Here is a 23550-nt window from a genome sequence, read left to right on the forward strand (position 1 = left end):
ACACAAAAATCACTCGATTTGGATGAGTAACGAAGAAACTGCCGAAAAACTGCGTACGTATAATTAAATAAACGCAATTTGCAATTAATTAACAATTACGAAAATTAATCACCCCTTTTAATTCTTGCAAATTTGTAATATTTAACCATGTTCATGCAATTTAGATTATGAAAATAATAAGGGGCTCGTGATACCATCTGTTAGGTTATGATACATATGACAATTCATAAATCATGCGGAAACAACCATTTAGCCAGGAATACATATTATTTACACATAATCATATAGCATAATTTAGATGCATACTCTTTGTTGCGTGCCTTCCCTAGCTGCGCCCGAACCGAACAAGAACAAGTCTTTAGGACTCCAAGTGTCGTCCCTCCGTAGATAGTCCACAGCACGTCCGGATCCGCCTTAAGATTGACCAACTAGAATCGCCCTTAAGGTACTAGAATTTTCGGCACTCTTAGGTAAGAAATATGACTGAATTTTTCTCTCAAAACTCACTTTGAATACTTGAATTAATCTCTGAAAATATGTGACCCTAGGCACGTATTTATAGAGTTATGGAAAGGGAATTGGAATCCTAGTAGGATACGAATTAATTAAACTTAGAATCCTATAAGAACTCTAATTAATTAATTTATCCTTTTAGGAATAGGAATTTAATCATATACTAATTCTAATAGTTTTAGGAATCGTGCATGAACACAAACTCACACACACACACGGCAGCCACGATGGGCCGCCCATGCGTGTGCGTGCGAGCAGCAGCCCACGCAGCGAGGCCATGGCCTTGGCGCGCGCTGGGCCTGCCTTGCGGTGGGCCTGGGCGCTGCCTTGGCTGGGCGCGCGTTTGGCTTGCTGGGCGATGGCCCGACTTCGTGCTGGGCCTTCGTCCGGCAGGCCTCGTCCGATGCTAATTCGTACGATACGATTCCGATTAAATTCCCGGTTCCGGAATTCATTTCCGATACGAACAATATTTAATATTTCCGATTCCGGAATCAATTTCCGTTTCGAACAAATATTTAATATTTCCGTTTCCGGAATTATTTTCCGATTCCGATAATATTTCCGATTCTGACAATATTTCCGTTTCCGGCAATATTTCCGATTCTGGCAATATTTCCATTTCCGATAACATTTTCCGATACATACCATGTTTCCGTTTCCGGCAACATCTACGACTTGGATAATATTTATATTTCCGATACGATCCATATTTCCGTTTCCGGCAATATCATCGTTTCCGGAGTATTCATTTCTTGCCTGTGACGATCTCAGCTCCCACTGAAACCAAGATCCGTCGATTCCGAATATCCATAGATGGAGTATCTAATGCCATTAAATACTTGATCCGTTTACGTACTATTTGTGTGACCCTACGGGTTCAGTCAAGAGTAAGCTGTGGATTAATATCATTAATTCCACTTGAACTGAAGCGGCCTCTAGCTAGGCATTCAGTTCACTTGATCTCACTGAATTATTAACTTGTTAATTAATACTGAACCGCATTTATTAGACTTAACATAGAATGCATACTTGGACCAAGGGCATTATTTCCTTCACGTCGGCCCAAGCCCAAGCGCTGCAGTGTTGTGCGCTTATGCGTGTCAGCGTGCTTTTGGGCCTTGCTGGCCGGTTAAGCCTTGTGCTTGGCCGGTTGGCTTGGTTTACTAGTTAGGTTATTATAATAACCTAATCTACATGTTTTCCTTAACCTAATGCAAAAATCATATTCTAACCTAAGGCAAGAGAAATTCTAAACTCTCTGTGCCTCCATTAGAATTGTTCTTCCCAAAAGCACAAACTCTTGAATGATTGTCTAAGCTACGGTTGTCAAGACGGATCTGAGCATGTCGGTGAACCAAGTAGAGGAACGACAAGTGGAGTTCTTTGTGCGTGTTCGTTGACAGATTACTCGGGAAAACACGCTTCGAATGTACGTTTGCTTAATCTGTGCTTTATACTTGCTTCCTGGCTTTGGGGATTGTTTCCACGCATGTTATTATGTTTAACTGTATTCCCCTACAACAAACAGCCAAGGCCACGCCAGGCCCAGCGCAATGCCAGGCCCAGCAGGCCGTGGCTGCGAGCATGGCTGCGAGCAGTGGGCTGCAAAGCTCGCGTGGGCTTCGTAGCTCGCGTGGGCTGAGTGGCTGCATGGGCTGTGCGCGGGCATGGCCTGCGCCTTGCGGGTCATGCTCGTGAAGTGTTTTTGCTTCCGTACGAAACCTAAAACGTATAGGATTCGTTTAATGATTAAATTCCTAATCCTAATGGATAAATTAATTAATAAGAGTTCTAATAAGATTCTAGTTAATTAATTCATATCCTAGTAGGATTCGATTACTTTTTCCATAGCTTATAAATATGAGATTAATGCTCACAATTTATAACGAGTTTTAAGTATTCTAAAAGTGAGAATTTTGAGCAAAAAATTCAGTCATCTACTTTGTCCATATAGCCGAAAATAATAGTACCTTAAGGGCGATTCTAGTTAGTCAATCTTAAGGCGGATCCGGACGTGCTGCGGACTTTCTACAGAGGGACGACGCTTGGAGTCCTAAAGAGTTGTTCTTGTTCGGTTCGGGCGCAGCAAGGGAGGGCACGCTACAAAGAGTATGCATCCTAATTATGCTAATTGTTATGTGGCAATTAATTTGGAATCCTGACTTTTATGGTTTTTCCGCATGATTTATATTCAATTATATGTATCATAACCTAACACGAGCCTGCCTACCTGTCAACTTGGCTGGGTGAGGAAGTGGATGGCTGCTGTGTTGTCCGTGCGGACGATGAACTTCGAGCCCAACAAGTAATGTCTCCATCCTCTCAAACAATGAACAATGGCTAGAAGTTCCTTCTCTTGTGCAGCATACTTTCTCTCAGCCCCATTCAGCTTTCGACTCCTGAAGGCAACTGGATGCCCTTCTTACAAGAGCACTCCCCCTAGAGAAAAATTGGATGCATCTGTTTCTACCACGAAGGGTTTGTTGATGTCGGGGAGAGCGAGTACTGGTTCCTTCATCACTGCTTCTTTCAACTTGCGAAATGCTACTTGATGGGTCTCTGCCCATTTCCAGGAGTTATCTTTTCGCAACAAGTCCGTGAGAGAGCTAGCTATCTCTGAGTACCCCCTTTATGAATCTTCGATAATAATTTGTTAGTCCCAGGTGAAGGAAATAATGCCCTTGGTCCAAGTATGCATTCTATGTTAAGTCTAATAAGTGCGGTTCAGTATTAATTAACAAGTTAATAATTCAGTGAGATCAAGTGAGCTGAATGCCTAGCTAGAGGCCGCTTCAGTTCAAGTGGAATTAATGATATTAATCCACAACTTACTCTTGACTGAACCCGTAGGGTCACACAAATAGTACGTAAACGGATCAAGTATTTAATGGCATTAAATACTCCATCTATGGATATTCGGAATCGACGGATCTTGGTTTCAGTGGGAGCTGAGATCGTCACAGGCAAGAAATGAATGCTCCGGAAACGATGATATTGCCGGAAACGAAAATATGGATCATATCGGAAATATAAATATTATCCAAGTCGTAGATGTTGCCGGAAACGAAAACATGGTACGTATCGGAAAATATTATCGGAAATGGAAATATAGCCGGAATCGAAAATATTGCCGGAAACGGAAACATTGTCAAAATCGGAAATATTGCCGGAATCGAAAAATAATTCCGGAAACGGAAATATTAAATATTTGTTCGAAACGGAAATTAATTCCGGAATCGGAAATATTAAATATTGTTCGTATCAGAAATGAATTCCGGAATCGGGAAATTAATCGGAAGCGTATCGTACGAATTAGCATCGGACGAGGCCTGCCAGACGAAGGCCCAGCACGAAGCCGGGCCATCACCCAGCAAGCCAGCGCGCCACAACGCACCAGCCAAGGCTGCGCCAGGCCCACCGCAAGGAAGGCCCAGCGCGCGCCAACGCTGCGGCAGCGTGTGGGCCTCGCAGCAATGGGCTGCGAGCTCGCGGGCTGCGCGCGCGCGCATGGCGCCCCTCGTGAGCTGCTGTGCGTGCGTGTGTGTTGGTGTGCTATACGAATCCTAAAGCTATCAGGTTTCGACTAATGATTAAATTCCTAAACCTAAAAGGATGAATTAATTAAATAAGAATTCTATTAGGATTCTAATTTAATTAATTCGTATCCTAATAGGATTACGATTCCCTTTCCATGCCTCTATAAATAAAGGCCTAGGGTCATTATTTTGTATAGAGATTTCAAGTATTCAAAGTGATTTTTGAGAGCAAAAATTCAGTCATACAATTGCCTATATGTGCCGAAAATTCTAAGTACCTTAAGGGCGATCCTAGTTGGTCAAGCTTAAGGCGGATCCGGACGTGCTGTGGACTATCTACGGAGGGACGACACTTGGAGTCCTAAAGACTTGTTCTTGTTCGGTTCGGGCGCATCTAGGGAAGGCACGCAACAAAGTGTATGCATCTAAACTATACTAAATGATTATGTGTAAATAATATTCTTTCCTGGCTTTATGGTTTTTCCGCATGATTTATGAATTGTCATATGTATCATAACCTAACACCAGGAACGACCGTAGTTCAGAGGCGTTCTTTGGGGCTTGCCAATCAGGTATAGCTTGAATTTTCTTTGGATCCATTCTAATACGGCCAGCTCCTACAAAGTGACCAAGGAAACTAATCTCTACCTGCGCGAACGCACACTTTTCTCGCTTCACAAACAAGTGATGTTCCCTCAGTTTCTCGAACACCTTTCTCAGATGATCAATGTGTTCTTCAAGTGTCTCGCTATAGATCACAATGTCGTCCAAGTAAACCACTACAAACTTGTCGAGGTATTCATGGAAGACTTGATTCATGAGTGTGCAGAACGTAGCTGGAGCATTAGTTAGCCCGAAGGGCATGACGAGCCATTCAAACGCTCTATATCTCGTAAAACATGTTTTCTTTGGTTCGTCGCCTTGGGCGATCCGAACTTGATGGTATCCCGATCTCAAGTCTAACTTGGTGAAGTGGACTGCATCCCCCAACTGGTCGAACAAGTCTGCCACTAGTGGAATTGGATAGTGGTTTCTCACAGTCACCTTGTTTAGCGCCCTATAATCGATGCACAAGCGGAGACTACCGTCTTGTTTCTTCTTGAAGAGTACCGGAGCACCGTAGGGATCCTTAGAAGGGCGGACAAATCCACCTTTCAATAAATCATCTAACTGTCTCCGCAGTTCAGCAAGCTCTGGGGGAGCCATTCAATACGGACCTCGTGCCGGAGGCTTGGCTCCGTGCACTAGCTCAATCTCGTGATCAATGGCCCTCCTCGCCTGGAGAACTTTCGGAAGTTCCTCTGGAAGGATATCAGCAAACTCTCTAAGTAGGTCCATGAGATCCGGTGGGGTATCTCCTTGTGTTTCATCGTCTTTCATCGACAGAGTGGCGAGGAATGTAGGCTCATTCATCTTAAGACCTTTCTTCAACTTCATAGCTGATACCCCTTTTGTTTCTTCATCTCTTTTCCTGAGGCACATGTCTTGAGAAGGCAGGGTTGCTGCCCTGCCACCAGTAAGGAACCCAGGTGTGGCATCGGGACGGCCTTGCTGGCACGGAGAAAGTCCATGCCCAACACCAGATTGAAGTCGTCCATAGTCGCCACTGTGAAGTTGAGATGTCCACTCCAGTCTCCCAGCTTGGTGGGAACATTCTTTGCAATGCCGTGAATGGGCCTCGCTGCCGAGTTGACAGTTTTCATTTTTTCCCCTTCACGCATCAACTTTAACCAGAGCCTTTTTGCTTCGCTTTCAGTAACGAAGTTGTGAGTGGCACCTCTATCTACTATAGCTCGGGCTCCCTTCCCATTCACCTGGGCTTCTACGTACATCAAGTCAGTACTTTGGGGTTTTTCTCCTTGGGATTCTTTTCCCATGGCATACATCATGTGGACGGCGCCCAGTTTTGAGGGTTCCTCTCCACCGTACTCTAACTCTTCTCTATCATCTTCTTGAGTCGGCTCTAAAGTGGTCATGGTGAACAACTTCTTCTGAAAACTATCAATTTCTCCTTTGTGCTTGCATTCAAACCATTTGTGTGGTCCACGACACAATATTCAAGTGAGGTTTTTGTTCCACGACGAAGATCCGGAATGATCTCCCCCTTTATTAGAAGAGGAGGAACCACCGTTTCTCCGTGAGTCTTCTCCCCCACTTCGGTACTTGTTCCCCACACTGTTGAAACTAGCTTGGGAGCCATTCCCTGAATTCTTAGGAGTGCTCGCCGTAGAGTTGTTGTTCCCCTTCTTCTGAACGGGTGCTTTATCGGACGAGTAATCCATCAATCTTTCTGCCGCCGCAATGGCCCCTAGTAATGTGTCGACTTTTGAACGCCAGATCTCACGCTGAGCCCACTCCTTCAATCCCTTAACGAAGTTGAACAACCGATCCTTCTCGGTCATGTCTTTAATGTCGAGTACACGCGGAGTACTCCTTCACGTACTCACGAATGGAGCCCTTATGTTGCAAGGTTGTTAGCTTCGTCCGAGCGATGAATTCAGTGTTTTTAGTATAAAATTGGGATATGAGCTCTGATTTGAACTCTTCCCATGTGTCTATCACCACCTTCTTGGCTTGGATGTCGGCATACTTACAACGCCACCAGAGTATAGCATCATCCGCCAAATACATTGTTGCAGTGTCCACCATCAGGTTGTCCTTCAATTGGCAAATCCTGAAGTATTGCTCCATGTCGAAGATGAAGTTGTCGACCTCTTTGGAGTCCCTCGCACCACAGAAGGTATGAGGCTAGGCGGCTTGATTCGGCTTGTACCGCCACCATCATTGTCTCTATTAGCACGCATCAGAGTAGCGCAATTGTCCTGTGAGTCATCAACCATTCCTTGTACATAGTTGAGATGCTCGCGCAATGAGTCTCTTTCAGCTTTTGGTTCTTCGACGTCGGCCTCAAGATCGTCTAACCGCTTATCTTGCCTGATGACGATCTCTTCGGTCTGGGTCCATGATTCAGACTTGCCCTCCAGCCAGGCTAGTCTTTCCAGTATTGCTTCCATCTTGAGGTGCTCCCTCAGGTCACTCGGGTCTAGGTTTGAGCCTTGGCTCTGATACCAACTGTCACGGTCCGGATGTTTTGGGCACCGGATCGTGCGGCGCGCTCCTACCTAGTGGGCGATAGGGGCGCAAGCCTTGTGCTGAACGAATTCAAAGGCCTCGTAAAGCACGAGCAAACAAAGTTTCTAAGAATGAGCGCTCTAGTCTTTTGGCGACAAGAAAGGGACGCGGGCGCCGATTGGGCACTTGTCTGCGCACAGCAGTCACAAGTGGGGCCGACGACGTGAGTGTATCTGTTTGTCGGACTTTGTTGAGGCAAGAAAGTTTAAAAACGAGCGACAGCAAAATATCTATAAAGGCATACAACAACGCTAGTGATTAAGCAAAAGCAACTTTTGGTGAGAGGTATTGAGTCATACCTCTCATAGAGGTTTATTTTGAATTAGCTAAAAACTGCCAGTGAACACTTAAATGACAGTAACATAATAATCTTATCTAAAGCCTAGAAACTTCAAAAAAAAAAGTCCTAGAAAGTTTGATAAGATCAATACAAGGAGAAATAAGAAAAAGTACAAGGCAAGGAAGGTTGGATTCTAACACAGCAGATACAGCAAAAAATTTGCGCCCTAGCTTGTCTCTTGGAAGATTTTACATGTTTCCCGATTCCCATTATTACGTACCTGAGAAACATCATTAGCATGGAAAGGTGCAACAACCTTAGTTGATTCCACGATGTTAGGTAATGGAGTCTGGACCACCGTGTTGGGCTCCCTTCCATCAGTACAAATAGTCTGCCCACCACCCATATATTGTTAAGGTCGGAATCACCAATTCTTTCATATCGGACATCTATCCACTTGGATAAATCTTATGGTAATACCTCTGCCGTAGAGGTTTATCAATCTCCAACAATACCTTGATGCGAATCTCCTCCTACCAACCTAGCGGATCAGAGTCACCATAGTCCAAAAATCCTCCAAAGTCTTCTCCGACATCATAGGCTACTACGCTAGGTCGCTAGCATTACTTTTAAGTAATAGCACTTGATCGTTAAAAGGTCCAATGGCATCCTGTAACCAACTTGATATTTGCGTCCTCGAATCTTCATCATCCACCCCTTCAAACTCTCCTCCTACAACTCTGCTCTCCTCCTCTGTATTCTGTAAGATGAAATTATTCCCATTCATCCAACAAAGCATCCGCCATAACTTCAAAATCGTTCACTGACTATTAACACAAGAAAGAGAACAAATGTTTCCCCAATACACGAATCACAACCTAGAACCCGAATTGAGGCTCAACAAACCCAAAAATGGGCACTTTTCGCACTTTCAAAACCCTACTATTACTACTTTGTAGTATCATGTGCATCATGTCCTCAGAAATACATTAAATAATTTGCGAAACAAGTACGTAGTACGTTTTTTTTAGTGACTTTGGTTGGTGTGTTCATTTTGGAGCATGCTTTGCTCCCCCTTTTTCTTTTTCTTTTTCTTTTTCTTTTTCTTTTTCTTTTTCTTTTTCTTTTTTCATTAAAAGAAAAAGCACTTTGCCTTGCAAAAAATGTAGCAACCTTATTAAATGATCTATATTAATTGTCTATTGTGAAAATTTCTTTAATAAAAGATCATATCAAAGATCATATAGCAACCTTATTCTCAATTCTCAATTCTCAAATGTGTTTTTCATGAAATTTTCTTACAGATCATTTCTATTAAGAGAAACACAAACTTGAAGACGGAATTGTATAACCATCATTTCTAACCATAATTATTTATTATACACAAACTAATTACAGTAACCGTCATTTATCATATCAACCAAACGGGTCATACGGGGAACGGTTCATCTATGGAGAATTACGGTTAAAAGACTACATGCGTGCAGTTGTTCCCCTGTAAACTTCCAATGCAGACATGTTCAATGAAAACATCATATTTTAGAGTCATGCAATTTATATTGCAATAAAAACCAAACAATTTACACGACGATCATCTAAATAATAAAAAATCTTTTTTAAAAAAAAATGAAAGTTTGTAGGATATGTTTATAACGAAAATACAATGTTGAGGTTGGTGGATGAATATGAATATGCTTAGCCTATAGTTTTTCGCCACATCACGTGATATCCACTGGCCCATCATAGTACAAAAAGTGCAAAAAGCCACCCTATCCAATTCAAATTCTGACTAACAACATGTGTGGTTAACATTGCATTGTTTTCCAATAAAACTTGGCATTTCTTGCTGCCAATAGCACTTCAAATTTGATCTTCCATTTTAAGTTAAAAGTACATCAAACCAAAATCATTCATTTGCAGGAAGAAGGGAGAAAGAGATGGAAGCTTACCAAGACGACCGAACTTATTCCACTGACGAAATCCAAGCTCTTTACCATTCCCAAAAAGAGTTCTTTGCTCCACAGTAACAAGCATGGCACTTCACCTTCCATCAAATGTAAGTATCTCCCTGGATCATCATTTTCCGAACTACGTATAAAATCTGCATCAGTTCTATATATCGTTTAGCAGCAGGCATATCAACAACTTTCTGCACTAAATTGTCTGTGATTTAAGGTTATGCACACATATATGAATGATATGATAGGATGCAAGAGTTTTCACAACTGACAAGTAATATTGCATTAATATTCTAACAGAATAGACAAACAATTCCACAAAAGTAAAGTAATGAAGTAGGATATACGGGATGTTTCAGGGTTTTTATTCAAGTTCCTGCCAAAATTATAACACCAGTACGACAGTACATGAAAGCATGAAGCTATCCATCCCCTCATCTACCACGATTATAAGGTGGACACCCTATAAGCCTCCTCCCACAAGTCGGTAACTTACCTAAGCTACCCCTCTTCCCCCAGTATCCTTAGTGACAAGCTGACAACTTAAACAGAGAAGAACTGAAGACCCTGAGTCCCAAAGTTTCACCTGGTCAGTCTGTTGCTATAAATAATTGAGCAGTACTTGATCATTGTCTGTGGTGTGAAAGCACAACAAGAACAAAAATAGCTAAATTTCTTTCACATATCTAATGTAGGTTGCCAATTGGGATCCTCGTCATCTAGAGATGAGGACATAAATCCCACCCTCAGTGGGGATTGGAGATCATTCAGAGCAAAGCTTGTTGCAGCAGAGAAAATATCGATGCCTGAAGATCTCACCACATCATCATCAGCATCAACTGAAGTTGATCCACCAAAGCTGACTGTAGGTGCGAATTGGGCTCACAAAATTCATGAGCCCGAGAAAGGTTGCCTACTCATAGCAACAGAGAAGCTTGACGGGGTACACATTTTCGAGAGGACGGTGGTCCTCATCATAGCAACTGGGCCTATAGGGCCAACTGGAATCATACTAAACCGCCCGTCACTGATGTCCATAAAGGAAACCAAATCGACAGTGTTGGATGCATCAGGCACATTCTTGGACAGACCCTTGTACTTTGGAGGTCCCTTAGAAGAGGGACTGTTCCTAGTTAATGGCCCAAAAGAGGAGGACGATGGTGTCGGTAAAAGTGGGGTGTTTGATGAGGTGATGAAAGGTTTGTATTATGGGACCAAGGAGAGTGTGGGATGTGCTGCTGAGATGGTGAAGAGAAATGTGATTGGGTTGGATGACATTAAGTTCTTTGATGGATATTGTGGGTGGGAAAAGGAGCAGTTGCAAGACGAAATTCGGGCCGGGTACTGGACTGTAGCTGCATGCAGTCCAGGTGTCATTGGGCTGGAAAATATGAACAGTGGAGGTATGTGGGAGGACATTCTCGGGCTAATGACTCAAAAAAAAGTATGGTAACTGCTGTAAAGCTTGACTATATTAATTATATAACTGATGCTCAGCAGGCTGCAGGATCTGCAATTCTGTTGATGTTGCTGGATCCAACGCATTTTAGTTCTAGTTTAAGTTCAACTTGGGAGAAAAAACTGATGTAAAAATGGTGTATTATATAATACAGTACTTACTAAATTAGCAACATGTCATGAAATGTTCAACAAGATCTGTGATTTATCAATTTTTATGGGAAGATAAATTCTCACTATCTCTACCACATCAACCATATTTCTCCCCTTATTCATACTATTTTCTAACTACTTAGACTCTATCTATCTAGTTTTTTTTTTACACATTTAGAGTGTGTTCTCTTTAACTTATAAGGTCTGAACTTATCTCAAACTTATCTGATCTTATAGGACCTTATTTAACTTATAGAACCTTATAAGACATTAGAGGACCTTATAGGAACTTGTAAGACCTTATATGATCTATTAGACTTATTTAAAGTTTATTAGATTATTACTAAACTTTTAACCATTAGAATATTGATAAAAATTATCCAAAATTTATCAAATCCAAATAGAGATTTGACCGATTTGTAAAAAATTATTTGTGATTAACTCTATAGTAAACCTCTTTATACTCTGTAATGGAACTTTATCACGGCCGAAAAACAATTATTTGATACTCCCTGCGAGTATCTCACAACTCGTAAGTATAGGAAAATAAAGTATTATTCGAGGGAAAGACCGGGCGGCCAAGGAATTAATTAAATCAAGTTCCACCAAAATTTGAATACTTTAGGGGAAGGAGTTCATACGTACTCTTAGGGATTGTCCATTGATTTGTGATGTACACGTAATTTTAAAAGTGTTCATTAACCTTTTCCCTTATACTCCCTCCGTCCCTTAATACTCGCACCGCTTTCCTTTTCGGGACGTCCCTTAATACTTGCACCACTTCTATAAATGGAAATCTTTACCAATATTATATTATTTCTCACACTTACCTACTACCCCACCTACACCCCTACTCCCACAAAAAATTATTTAAAAATCCACATCCCTCACTCACCACTCCCCACCCCTTACACATTTCCCACTAATTATATTAAAAAATACCCCACTATCAACTACCACCCATTAAATTAATAAGTCAATTCAAATGTCATAAACTCCGCACCGGTGCGAGTATTAAGGGACGGAGGGAGTAGTTATATAGATAATTAATAGTAACATATTAATTAATACTTAATTACATACCATTGATAATTATCAACTTCAATTAGTAATCACAAATTATTTTAATATAATAACATAAATATGATTATTTAATATAACAACGCAAATAATCATAATATTACATATTTTATTTAAGATCTTATTGGAACTTATACGACCTTATTAGGGTGTATTCTATTCACCTGATTTTTACTTATTTTTCCTAAACTTATCTTATCTGAACTTATTATAATTTATCAAAACTTATTTTAGTTATAAATTGTACTTGGGTCAACCCTTATTTTTCCTTATTTTTCCTTATCTTTTCTGAAATAAGTGGAAATAAGGTGAACCGAACAAAGCCTTAGAACTTATAGAGCCTTATTAGAACTTATAGGACCTTATTAGAACTTATAGAACTTTATTTAACTTATAGGAACTTTAGGAACTTATCTGAACTTATCCGAACTTATATTAAGATCTTATAAGTCGAAGAGAACAAGGCCTTAACCACCTTTTGACCCATCACCAAGTAGTTTTCTTAACCCCTCAAAAAAACGTAGTTTTCTTAACCCCTCAAAAAAACGTAGTTTTCTTAAAATGTATCTCAAAACCTAAGTGAAAGATAAGCTTCGGACAGAGGGAAGATACCATCTCAAAAGACAATCACTGTTCAGCAAAAAATATAAAGTGCTAGGTTTGATATAAATAAACATAAAACACAGAATGTTGTGCACAAATTGCTTAAAAAAAAGGCGGGAAAAAAAGAGAGTACAGGACAGAATGCTGAGAACAAATGTTAAGATCATGTACCTGTAATATATGAAAAATGCAAAACCTCGTTCATACACATTAAACCATGTTCAGGTTTAGTCAAAAGTACCTATGCTCTGGGTTAGAAGCCTTAGAACATATCAGGCGCTTCCCGCAGTGTAACTCATCATGATATTCTTCTAAGAAGCTTATACAAGCCGAAAACATTTCTTTCCTGCCAAAAGTATGGTATGAAGAATGACCGATGCAAGGGTGGTGAGAACTCTCTATCCAAGTAAGGCACTGCCGCAACAACCTGCTTATGTGTTCAACTTCAGCATAAAAAGAGAGAGCACTCAAAGATAAGATTTAAAGAGTGAAATACTAGAGCAGAATCCAACCTCCCATGTTGACAAGTCACTACCACGATAAGCAAACGGACGTTTCAAGTGAAGCTCAACAAGCAAGGTACAGGTTTCAAGATCCTGGAGCTGCACATTGACGGCAAGGGTAACTGAGAGTATGAGACATAAGATTTAACATTCACTCTTGGGGCATTCTCAGATTGGAGGAAATGAATTAAAGAACAATAAAAGATAAAATAAAAAGAATAGGTTGGCAGAGATGATGGTAGTTAAGAGAGGAAGAAGAGGAACTAGTACTCCTCGACTAAGGGTAATAATTCCCCACTCCCCGCCTTAAGACTAGTATATGACTCCCAAAAGGGCCAAAACGAGGGTTATAATTCCCAAATCCCTCCTCTTCCAACCCCACTATTTCATCCCAGCTACGGGGGGGGGGGGGGGGGGGGGGGGGGGGGGGGGGGGGGTGATTTTGAAGTTCATTACATATTGTTTGTCGGATGCTTTGTTTTTGTTATTAAAATAAGAAGGTGCTGCTGAGGTTCCACCGAGCGTTGCATTGAATGGGAAAGGAAGAAGACCCCGGAATCCATCATCAATCCAGCGCACTTGAGCTACATAGTCAGGGATAAAAAATGAAGAAGGAAATCTGTGCCATTCACTTCCAACACAGAGCGTAGAACCTGCAATGACAATAAATCGAAGTTAAAAGAGAAAATCTAAAAGATCGTAAGGTTCAAGTACCTTCCAAACCAAAAACAAACTGTGAGACCTAAAACATTCCTCAGAACTTCTACTTTAGTTTGTTCATTGTCCTACTTAACTAATAAATGCATACTTTCGAAATCAGCTTTCTCTATCCGCAATTCCCCACTACACTAACATGTTACTCCGTATTAGTTAATGGCTGTCAGTGTGTCTAAACATTTAGGATGAAGATAATATGTTTTAAGTCAATAGAGAAGTCAATGATTGCCCAACCAAAAATTAGAACTGTGCAATTTGGCAAAGCATAAGCCAACTTCTAGAGCTCACCATATCCAGCATCTTCATGATACTGCAAATGCTTATAGATCTCAAGAGGAGCTGAGTAGCCATGAGTCAAGGAGAAAGATCGTGAATGGGAGACGCATAATATAAAGCCAAGGATCAGTGGCCTGATAAATTTTGCTATCTGTTAAGCAAAACAGAACTTATATATTAGAGACCATCACAAACAATGGCAAACCCAATGCCGGGCGTTTATGAGGAATTGCCAAATTCTCACCAACACAAGCGCAGAATTATCATTAGGGTTGAACCTATCACGGAAAAAATCAGGCATACTTTCAATAAACGCTGATGCAGCTACACAAATTAGTGGATAGATTGGATAAAGAAACCTGCAAGAACACAAATTGTCAGGGTAAATATTTCTAGAAAGGCAACATAGCCAACAAAGATATCTACAATCGGCTTAACCAAACAAAAACTCTTACATGAATGATAAACATAATAATTGATTAACAATGATTGACCAGAACTCAAAGTTCTGAATCACCAATTAGACAAGCAACACAGCAAAGAAACCTGCTATCAATAAAACTATACTACGGATTGACTGGCACTGCTAGAAATCTTGGCTGACCAGAAAAACAAGAAAAGGAAATCTCGGCATCTCATCTGCATACTGCAATGCAATCCACTAAGCACTAGATGGACATTCATAAGCATCCATCTCAGCTTATAAAAACACTACTCCGTATATTGCTTTTACGTAACCACTTGTATAAAAAGAAATGTTCTCTTCCCTCCTTTTTTCTCATTAAAGAATCTTCTCTCCTTCACTCTCTCTATTTTACTTTCCTTCCCCCTCAAAGCCTTAATTTCTCCTCTAGAATCTTTAAACACATCCTAACTCCAGGCATTTTCCGACTAATGTAACAAGTTAAGAACAGAGATTCTAGTTTGATCAGGAAATCGAGGACCATCACATGTTGACAAATTGCCTTCTACAGTTCATATTTAAAATCAGCTCATTCACCTACAGAAAAGTGATGTATTGGCCTAAGAAAGATTATCACTCAGTATCACTGGAATGAATAAATGGCAAGCTCACCCAAAAGAGAACTTGAAAGCCTCCTAAACCCCACGTCCGAGCATGATAAGGAAGACCTCAAGTCCAACTTTGTAGGGTTCAGCATTAGACATGAAAACCAGGTCAAGCAGACAAGGTCCATCCAGATTGATTGCTCGCCTCCAATATGACCTACTTCATCTTTGACACCATACAACAAAAATCTCTCTCTCTATCTATCTTCACGTGTCTCTCTATCTCAGGCACGCATGCAATTCGACAGCTGGTACAAAAGGATGACTTCGGAAAAAGGAGGGAGTATTCTCTATCAAACACGCACAAAAAACACACATTGTCACTTTGTCCAAAGGGATAGCTTAGGCTTTAACCGAAGGGAGATGGTATCCTGAACTATCCTTAAGGTCAGATGTGATCATCTTGAAGGTACAAGTAGGAAGAGAAACAAAAGACCACTCAGCTCATCCTCTGCCACCTTACTACACTACCAAATCCTGACGACCATTACAGGAATACTGGTCAGTGACTTCGCACTTCACATAAACAAAAAGCAACCATGAATTATCAAAAATGTCAACACAATATATATTCCCTACCTGTTCAATTACCACATTGAGTTTTAATTTCAATAATCTAACTCATCCAAACTCACACTTCAGGGATTCATGATTCATGAATGATTCAAAAAAAAAAAAAGATAAATCAAGGATTGTAAGTTTGGAACTTTATAAGTATCTCATGAAGGGGAAAGAAGAGCAGGCCAAATAATGATAAACTCGTAAATCCATGCCAAAAAACTAAGATTCCAGAAAACATAGGGGGTAACTACCAGACCTTTCTTCCTTGTGTGGCTGCAAGGACATGAATACAAGCCAAATATATACAGGTGAGATGATAATTAACAACTCCGGGACATACTTCCTCCGTAAAGTACGCACTAACAGTGTCACAGGAAACAGCAAAGCAAGGACAAAGCAGAAGTTGAAATTATTGAATCCATTCCGTAGATAAAACAGTGGGCCTTCAACCCCATACAAGTGGCTTTCACCACCTCCCAGCACATTATACAATAGCAGATTTAACACGGACGATGTCCACCTTTTGTAGTAGTAGTGGTCAACAACAGCTGAAAGAGTCTGGGACAAGCACACATTGGCAAGATGTATTTAGTATGCATGTATTTAGTATGTATGATATAATAAAAACTCACATTGAAACCACAAATGAACTCACTAGTGGTCAGAGATAGAATATAAAAATAAGCTTAACTTACCAGAAGCGCAACAGTAATGACCGTTCCCGACACAAATGCTCGTTTCAAGCTCTTACGCAAAGAGAAAAATGTAACAGGCAGAAAAGCTAACACTGAGAAGGGCCATCCAAGAATAACCCCACCAGCTGAAACAGCAACTGCCATAGCTGGTTTCTCCAAAAGAGCCAATGCGGTTGCAAGGGACATAGCATACATAGAGAATGAGCTTGGCAAGAAACCTGGAATTGTGGTCTCAAAATCATAAATCAGACACTTCAAAGACAAAATGACTGTAAGAGTTATTTCAGTCCTCCAGATGGAATTTAACAGCATCATTTCCTCTTAGTTGATACTCGAGTGGAGTAAATTGGATGATGAAGAAAAGCAGAGAACCAAAAGAAACAGAAAAGGACAAAATAACATCCTAGAAACAAAGAATACTGGGAGTGTACATACTTGTACTAGCAAAGAAGCATCCACTGGTTAAGCATAGCATTGCTAGGGTGTAACAGCCAAGACGTTTCCCGTACTTCCTGGAAAGAGCTACAACAAGAAATGCATCTGTGACCACAGAGATAAGCCCTAAAAAGAGCCTCACGGCATAAAATACTTTCACCTGAAAGGGGAAGGTTTAGACATATCAACAAGCCAACAACGTTCAATTTAAGACACCTGCCAACAATCACCGAAGGCACAGAACTTACCTTGTCCTCAAACAAAAAAGAAGCTGGTCCACCCACAATAGCATGGAATATGATGTACAAGTACGATCTCAGAGCATACTGAGAGCTGCAAATTGCATAGAGAATGACAATCAGTTTGAAAGCAGAACTATTCGCTAATCTTTCATTGTTTCCCAACTCAAGCCCCGACTGACACAAGTAATCATCAAAGATACTACTTCCTGGCAAGTGCCAAATCAAATATTAAGAAAAAGTAGCCTTTCTTTACCACACTGTCCCAGAAATATTTTTATCCTCCATCATTCCAACAACAAGCATTTAGTCGCCTTTAGAAATGGTCATCGAAAACCACAAATTTATGCTTCTAACATGAATTAACATATGAACGAATAATTAGCATCAATTCAGTAATCAAATATATTAGCTGGTAAACCTTGACACTAAGCATTCACTAAAACACCCCAATATAATAGTTGGATGATTCCTAATCAACAACTGTTATTTATGAATAGTACAAATCACATTACATAAACCTTAAATAAATTGACTTTCAGATATTCATTTAATCTCAATTTTTATTCATTCAATTCGCTATTTTCGTTTCTTTTTTTACTTCCACCTCCTTTTTTGTTTGTTACCGATTTAATTACGAAAAATGCCATGTGATTTGCACTATTTACATTTCAAGTTCCCATAAAAGTTCGATTGCATTAACTCGAAAACAATGTTCCTAATTCCACCAAAACATCAATAGCTACAATCACTTAACCATAAATTTATCGAAAATACATCAATACTAGCTTTCAGACCCTTGCAACGCACGAACTAGAAAATAAAGGATAAAAGTTAACAATGTCACATTAGTTCGTCAACTTAAACATTCTGCCCAATCAGTGTCAAAACATAGAAACAAATACAAACAGATATTTCGAACTACAATTTCTACAAATTTGACGAAATTGAAACTAAATTAATGCAAAATGAAGAGGAGAGAGAAAATGGAGATAACCTGTACTCCCAAGTCTGGAAACCAGACTTGTAGAGGAGAAAATGCAACGGTTCCCAGTAATTGAAGACTTCATCGCAATCGTGAACGATATTGGAGGTGGCGCTCATGTATCTTAGCATCCCTAGGGCAAAAATTGGCAATCCCCATCCTAAAGCTCCGTCTGAGCCGCCGATACTACCGCCTCCGCCGCCGCCGGTATTAGATGGCTTTGAATGTTTAGAGTATGCAGACGGAGACAGTTGATCTGATGGTTGCTGACGCCTTTGCCGCGTCGTCGTCGCCATTTTTGTCTGTCGAGCAGTGAGAGTGTCGCTTTTGGGTTTTGCTTCAGGTTTACTTCTCCGATAGAGCACCAAAGATGCGCAAGGGCAAAAGGGAAAAGCCGAAAGTGTCACTTCCGCACTGATGTGAGCATCTTGAAAATTTGATTTTTTCTGTTTTTTTTTTTTCCTTAATTTCAGTTTCAGTACCTATTTTGCAGTTCTGTTTAAAATTCAGGCCCTGTTCTTCTGAGCTTTATTTGGCTGAACTGAACTGAACTTAATGGAGCTGAACTGAACTGAACTAAATTTAACTTAACTTAACTTAACTTAACTGAATGGAGCTGAACTGAACTGAACTGAATCGAACTGAATGGAACTGAATGAATAGTAAATAATATAAATAATAAATAATAAATAATAACTACTCCAAAAAAATAATAAATAATATAATGGGAAAAAAAATATAACTAAAAAAAAAATAACTCTTGATAGATTACTACCACCCATCATAATCATAATAACCAAAGGCCAAAAACTCATAAAACCAAACCCCAAACCTCTACCTCTCTGTCACTCACCTTCCCATCTCTATTCATGGGTAACAGCTACTTCTCCTTACAATTTCAACTTCATTTATTACTACTACTACTCTGCTGTAATTTGATACAATTAGGTGAGTTATTACTACAATACTACTACAACTCTGCTGTAATCTCGACTTCATTTATTACTACTACTACAATTGCATTATGATCAAACTAATACTCTTCAAGTCTCCCCAACGTTTATGTATCTCTCATCTCTCATCTCCTTCATAATTCAAATACCCATCTCTCTCCTAAAGGTGCCCCTACTGATCAGCACCGTCCACATCGTTCGTCTGACGTCCCAAGGTAAACTTATTCTTTTTTGATTAAAATCTTGCAATTATAATTTATATTTCTTCAATTGGTTATTAATTTGTGGTGATTTATGTATATGTCTTGTTATCATGGGGATATAATCACTTAAATTTAGTTATTTTGGTATTTTGGTCGAATTTGTGGTGATTTATGTATATGGAGTTGGGTGGTTTTAAAGAAAAATGGTATGCTTGGGTTATTGTAATTCTCTGTTACAAGTGGTGATTTATGTGAAATGTTGGTTATTATGGGATATAATCACTTAAATTTAGTTATTTTTTGTTGAATTTGTGGTGATTTATGTATATGGTGTCGGGACATAAGATGATATTATTGTTTTACTCCGTATGTGACTATGTGAGTGATGAATTTATTTTTATGGAAATTCGCTTGTATGGTTAATATATAGATGACGTTTTTCATCTAAACTGAAATTAAGAGAGATGGGATAATAGATAAAATAAAGAGGAATCATATAGAGATATAATGTGATGAAAGAAGATGGTGGAGACTTCTACGTGGGTGGGTGGGTGGGTGGGTTGCAAAATAAAAGTTATTTCAATTAGTGATATCTAGAGACCATATAGAGACCATATTTACACGTTATTTAAGTTTTAGTGATATCTAGAGACCATATCTAGAGACCATATTTACACGTTATTCAAGTTTTATTTTCCGAAAATATGAAAATCACATTTTAAAAAAAAAACATGGTTTCTTTGCTTTATTTCAAATTAGTGATATCTAGAGACCATATTTCTTTTGCAATTGGTATCTTATGCATTTTCTAAGAAACCACATTTCTTAATTATGTGGCATCTTTAAATAAGAAACATTTTTAATGACTTAAAGGGTTTCTTATTTGTGGTTCCGTATCCTATTTTTGTAGTAGTGTGAATTGTGGCATTATTGGTTTAGCCGATTTAGCATTTAGGATAGGGGAATGGAAGTAGCTCAAAGTAGGGGGTCATGTTGGTTGGTACTCACATCAGACGACATTCTTTCAGGTGTGATAATGGGAAGGGTAAATTGGACAGATGATTTATCAAAAATCTTGCTCACAATGTTAACGGATGAGAAGGACAAAGGAGTTAGCAAGTTTAATTGGTCAAACATCACAAAGTCCTTTAATGCACGATCTCAGTTAGATGTTCAAGGAAAACAAGTGCAAAATCATCATGGTGATTTGAGGAGTCAATTCAAATGTTGGGAGGAATTGCAAGGTTTAAGTGGATTATCCTTCAACCATAGGACTAATAAGGTGGATGTTAAAGAAAAGCATTTGGACAGGTGGAGAGCTTTCTTGCAGGTATGAGTTAGTGGACTAGTAACTTTAAATATTAAACTTTACATTTGTTATATAATTATATTCTAATATGAAGTAGGAACTTTTGTGTTACAGAAGCATAAAAGGTATGGTTTGGCAATGGCGAAGAAGAACTTGCCAAATCAGGAGTTGTTGATTAAACTCTTTGATGGTACAACTGCTCATGGAGTTGGTGGTTGTTTTTCTCCGGGAATGGCGCTAGGAAATTCATACTTGAGTAACGATATTGAGGACTTCACCCTTGATGAAGATGATGATACATTGGAAGGGTCTGGGGATAATGAAAATATCAATGAGGGTGGTGGAGATACTATTATTCTCCCTGTAGCTGAAGAAAGTAGGTCCCCTCCAAGGTCTGTTGTGCGGAAAACTTATAAAACTAAAAAGAGAAAAAGTCAAAATTCCGTTGATTCTGATGAACTTAAACGTAGAAATGCTAGTTTTGATAGTGTCATTAACATGTTGAATGGAGCTGGTTTTAGTCAAAATGCACCACCAATTGTTCTTACAAAGGCTCAGATGGTTCATGAATCTCTCAAAAAAATGGGAGTTGTTGAAGAAAATGGTGATATATAATTTGTGGCTGCTATTAGGTACTTGAGTTATGAAAAACTTGCTGATAGTTTTTTATCCCTTGAAAGTGATATCCATAAATGGATATATTTGAAGGGTGGGCTTGAAGGATGATGCTTTTAGTAGTTTGATGTAGTAGTTGTTTGAACTCTCTTATGACACTAATTCTATTTGCAAGTTGTATTTTAATTGAAAGTCATTTTGCTTGTTGTGAAGACACTTTGAACCTTCTAAGTTGTTATATTATTTGTTATAATATGTCGATCCTTTATTTGCATTTATTTATTTTAATTCTTTATTTGCATTTATTTATTTTAATTCTTTATTTGGGGTCCAACATGTACCACATAGATGGATGATACCATCAGACGTGCATCTGTAATTATTGCACTAGAAGAATTAAGGAGATCATTTCAACCACCAAGTGAACCATCGACACAGCAGCCTGCGAGAGTAAGGGGTGAAACTGGTGCTGAATTTATACACAGATTGTTAAATGATAATCCTGCAGAGTGCAAAGTGCAGTTAAGACTTGACCGAGATATGTTTCTACAACTAGTTCGCTTGATGGTTGACAGAAATTTGTTACAAGATGGCAAATATATAACCGTAGCTGAACAAGTAGGAATATGTTTATACATATTGGCTAAGGGGGCTTCTTACCGTGATGTTCATGATAAATTTATGCATTCCATATCTACCATAAGCCATTATTTCAAGCAAGTATTGGATGCATTGACTAGATTGTCCATTGATATCATACGACCGCATCAAGATTTATCAGAGGTGTCTCCAGAAGTAGCGAACAACTCACTGTATTTTCCTTATTTCAAGGTAACGTTCTAAATTATTACCTTGCATTTGAATCTTTATTGAATGCATGTGCGTATATTTAGTTAATTTCTTGGACCATTGAGATCATAGGGAGGTTGCTTTCGAAAGGAAAGATGTATGTTGGAAGGCGCTTGTATATTGAATTAAATTGCTTATGTTTCTCAAATTATTTATTAGGATGTTATTGGGGCTATAGATGGAACTCACATACAAGCAAGTATAAGTGATATGAATGGTGTGCCATTTCGAAATCGTAAAGGGACGAAAAGTTGGAATGTTTTGGCTTGTTGCTCATTTGATAAACTTTTCACATTTATTAATGTGGGATGGCAAGGAAGTGCACATGATATTACAGTGTGGAGAGATTCTTTAACTAATTCAAAATACGTATTTCCTCATCCACCCGAAGGTAAATAATATATTTTTCTGATACATTTATCTTGCTCGTTATAACTCAATGGGATTTATGCAGAAATATTAAATATGTCATACTTTATAGGAAAATATTATTTGGTGGATACTGGATATCCGAATACAGTTGGATACTTTGCACCGGTTAGCGATCAAGGAGTTAGATGCCATGTTTCGGAATATAAGCATGTACCACCAAATGGAATGTTTGAACATTACAACTACAGACATTCATCTTTGAGAATGTCGGTTGAAATGTCGTTTGGTCATTTAAAAAAAAGGTGGAAGGTTTTATATAATATGCCTCAGATGTCAAAAAAATATCAAATGGCTATTATTGTTTCCACTTTCACACTTCATAATTTTATAAAAATGCACACATTAGGGATACCAATTGTACAACATGAGATGGTTCAAGGCGAAGTAGATTTTGGTATGCTTGATGATGATCGAAAAAATGAAATGTTATTGGTTCGAGATGAAATAGTGAGACAACTATGGGAAGATAATCAACCGGTTAATGAAATTGAAGATGAGGTTGAATTTGAAGATCCAGTGGGAGATAATGCTGAGTTTGTACATCAAATGGAAGAAGATGATCAATGGATAGATGAAATGCTACAAGATTATTGAAGATCCAGTGGGAGATAATGCTGGGTTGGTAGATCAAATGAGAAACAATTAATAGAAAAATATGATGATGAAATATCATGCAATTTATTTATCTATAAATTTGTGTTGTACTTATGATGTTTATATAGAAACATTTACATCGCTATTTTGCAATTTTACTCGCGCATATGCCGTTATTATAGTAGTGATAATATTAGAAATATCAATAATAATTAAAAGATTAAAAGTAATAATTATAATGTTAATATTTATAACGATACTCATAATAATAAATAATAACTACAATAATCATAATTATTTGTTAATAAAAATAACATATAATATTAATATAATAATAGTAATATTTAAGTAATAATATATATATATATATATATATATATATATATATATATATATATAT

At 38.8% G+C, this 23550-nt stretch overlaps 3 protein-coding genes across 8 annotated transcripts; 2 read left to right on the top strand and 1 right to left on the bottom strand.

The window, feature by feature from the left end:
- Nucleotides 1-8126: 8126 nt before the first annotated feature.
- LOC110789581 (uncharacterized) lies at nt 8127-11119 on the top strand. Its single transcript, XM_021994279.2, has 3 exons — nt 8127-8219; nt 9385-9520; nt 10118-11119. Exons 1-3 carry the CDS (start codon nt 8127-8129, stop codon nt 10873-10875), a joined length of 987 nt encoding a protein of 328 aa, XP_021849971.2. The 3' UTR covers nt 10876-11119.
- LOC110789580 (dol-P-Man:Man(6)GlcNAc(2)-PP-Dol alpha-1,2-mannosyltransferase) lies at nt 9061-18614 on the bottom strand. 5 transcript variants are annotated; one of them, XR_002533620.2, is made up of 11 exons: nt 18208-18614; nt 17220-17304; nt 16972-17131; nt 16537-16754; nt 16098-16399; nt 14457-14571; nt 14225-14363; nt 13676-13872; nt 13229-13318; nt 12958-13143; nt 9061-9565 (listed from the first exon to the last, which is right to left on the bottom strand). XR_002533620.2 is itself a non-coding variant. In XM_021994278.2 (10 exons), the coding sequence occupies exons 1-10, from the start codon at nt 18489-18491 to the stop codon at nt 13015-13017; spliced, it is 1719 nt and encodes a 572-aa protein (XP_021849970.1). In that variant the 5' UTR covers nt 18492-18614; the 3' UTR covers nt 12747-13014. The 5 variants fall into 5 exon arrangements, 1 of the variants encoding a protein (XP_021849970.1); XR_002533622.2 differs by having other exon boundaries at nt 9061-9576; XR_002533621.2 differs by having other exon boundaries at nt 12888-13143.
- A 136-nt stretch (nt 18615-18750) lies between these two features.
- Nucleotides 18751-23289, top strand: LOC110789574 (protein ALP1-like). 2 transcript variants are annotated; one of them, XM_056826346.1, is made up of 4 exons: nt 18751-19363; nt 21624-22106; nt 22284-22515; nt 22606-23289. In XM_056826346.1, exons 2-4 carry the CDS (start codon nt 21624-21626, stop codon nt 23148-23150), a joined length of 1260 nt encoding a protein of 419 aa, XP_056682324.1. In that variant the 5' UTR covers nt 18751-19363; the 3' UTR covers nt 23151-23289. The 2 variants fall into 2 exon arrangements, with proteins under 2 accessions (XP_056682324.1, XP_021849972.1); XM_021994280.2 differs by lacking the exons at nt 21624-22106; nt 22284-22515; nt 22606-23289 and adding exons at nt 20380-20681; nt 20775-21549 and having other exon boundaries at nt 18898-19363.
- Nucleotides 23290-23550: the final 261 nt, after the last annotated feature.

The sequence above is a fragment of the Spinacia oleracea genome, chromosome 4 (assembly GCF_020520425.1).
Source record: "Spinacia oleracea cultivar Varoflay chromosome 4, BTI_SOV_V1, whole genome shotgun sequence".
NCBI lineage: Eukaryota > Viridiplantae > Streptophyta > Magnoliopsida > Caryophyllales > Amaranthaceae > Spinacia > Spinacia oleracea.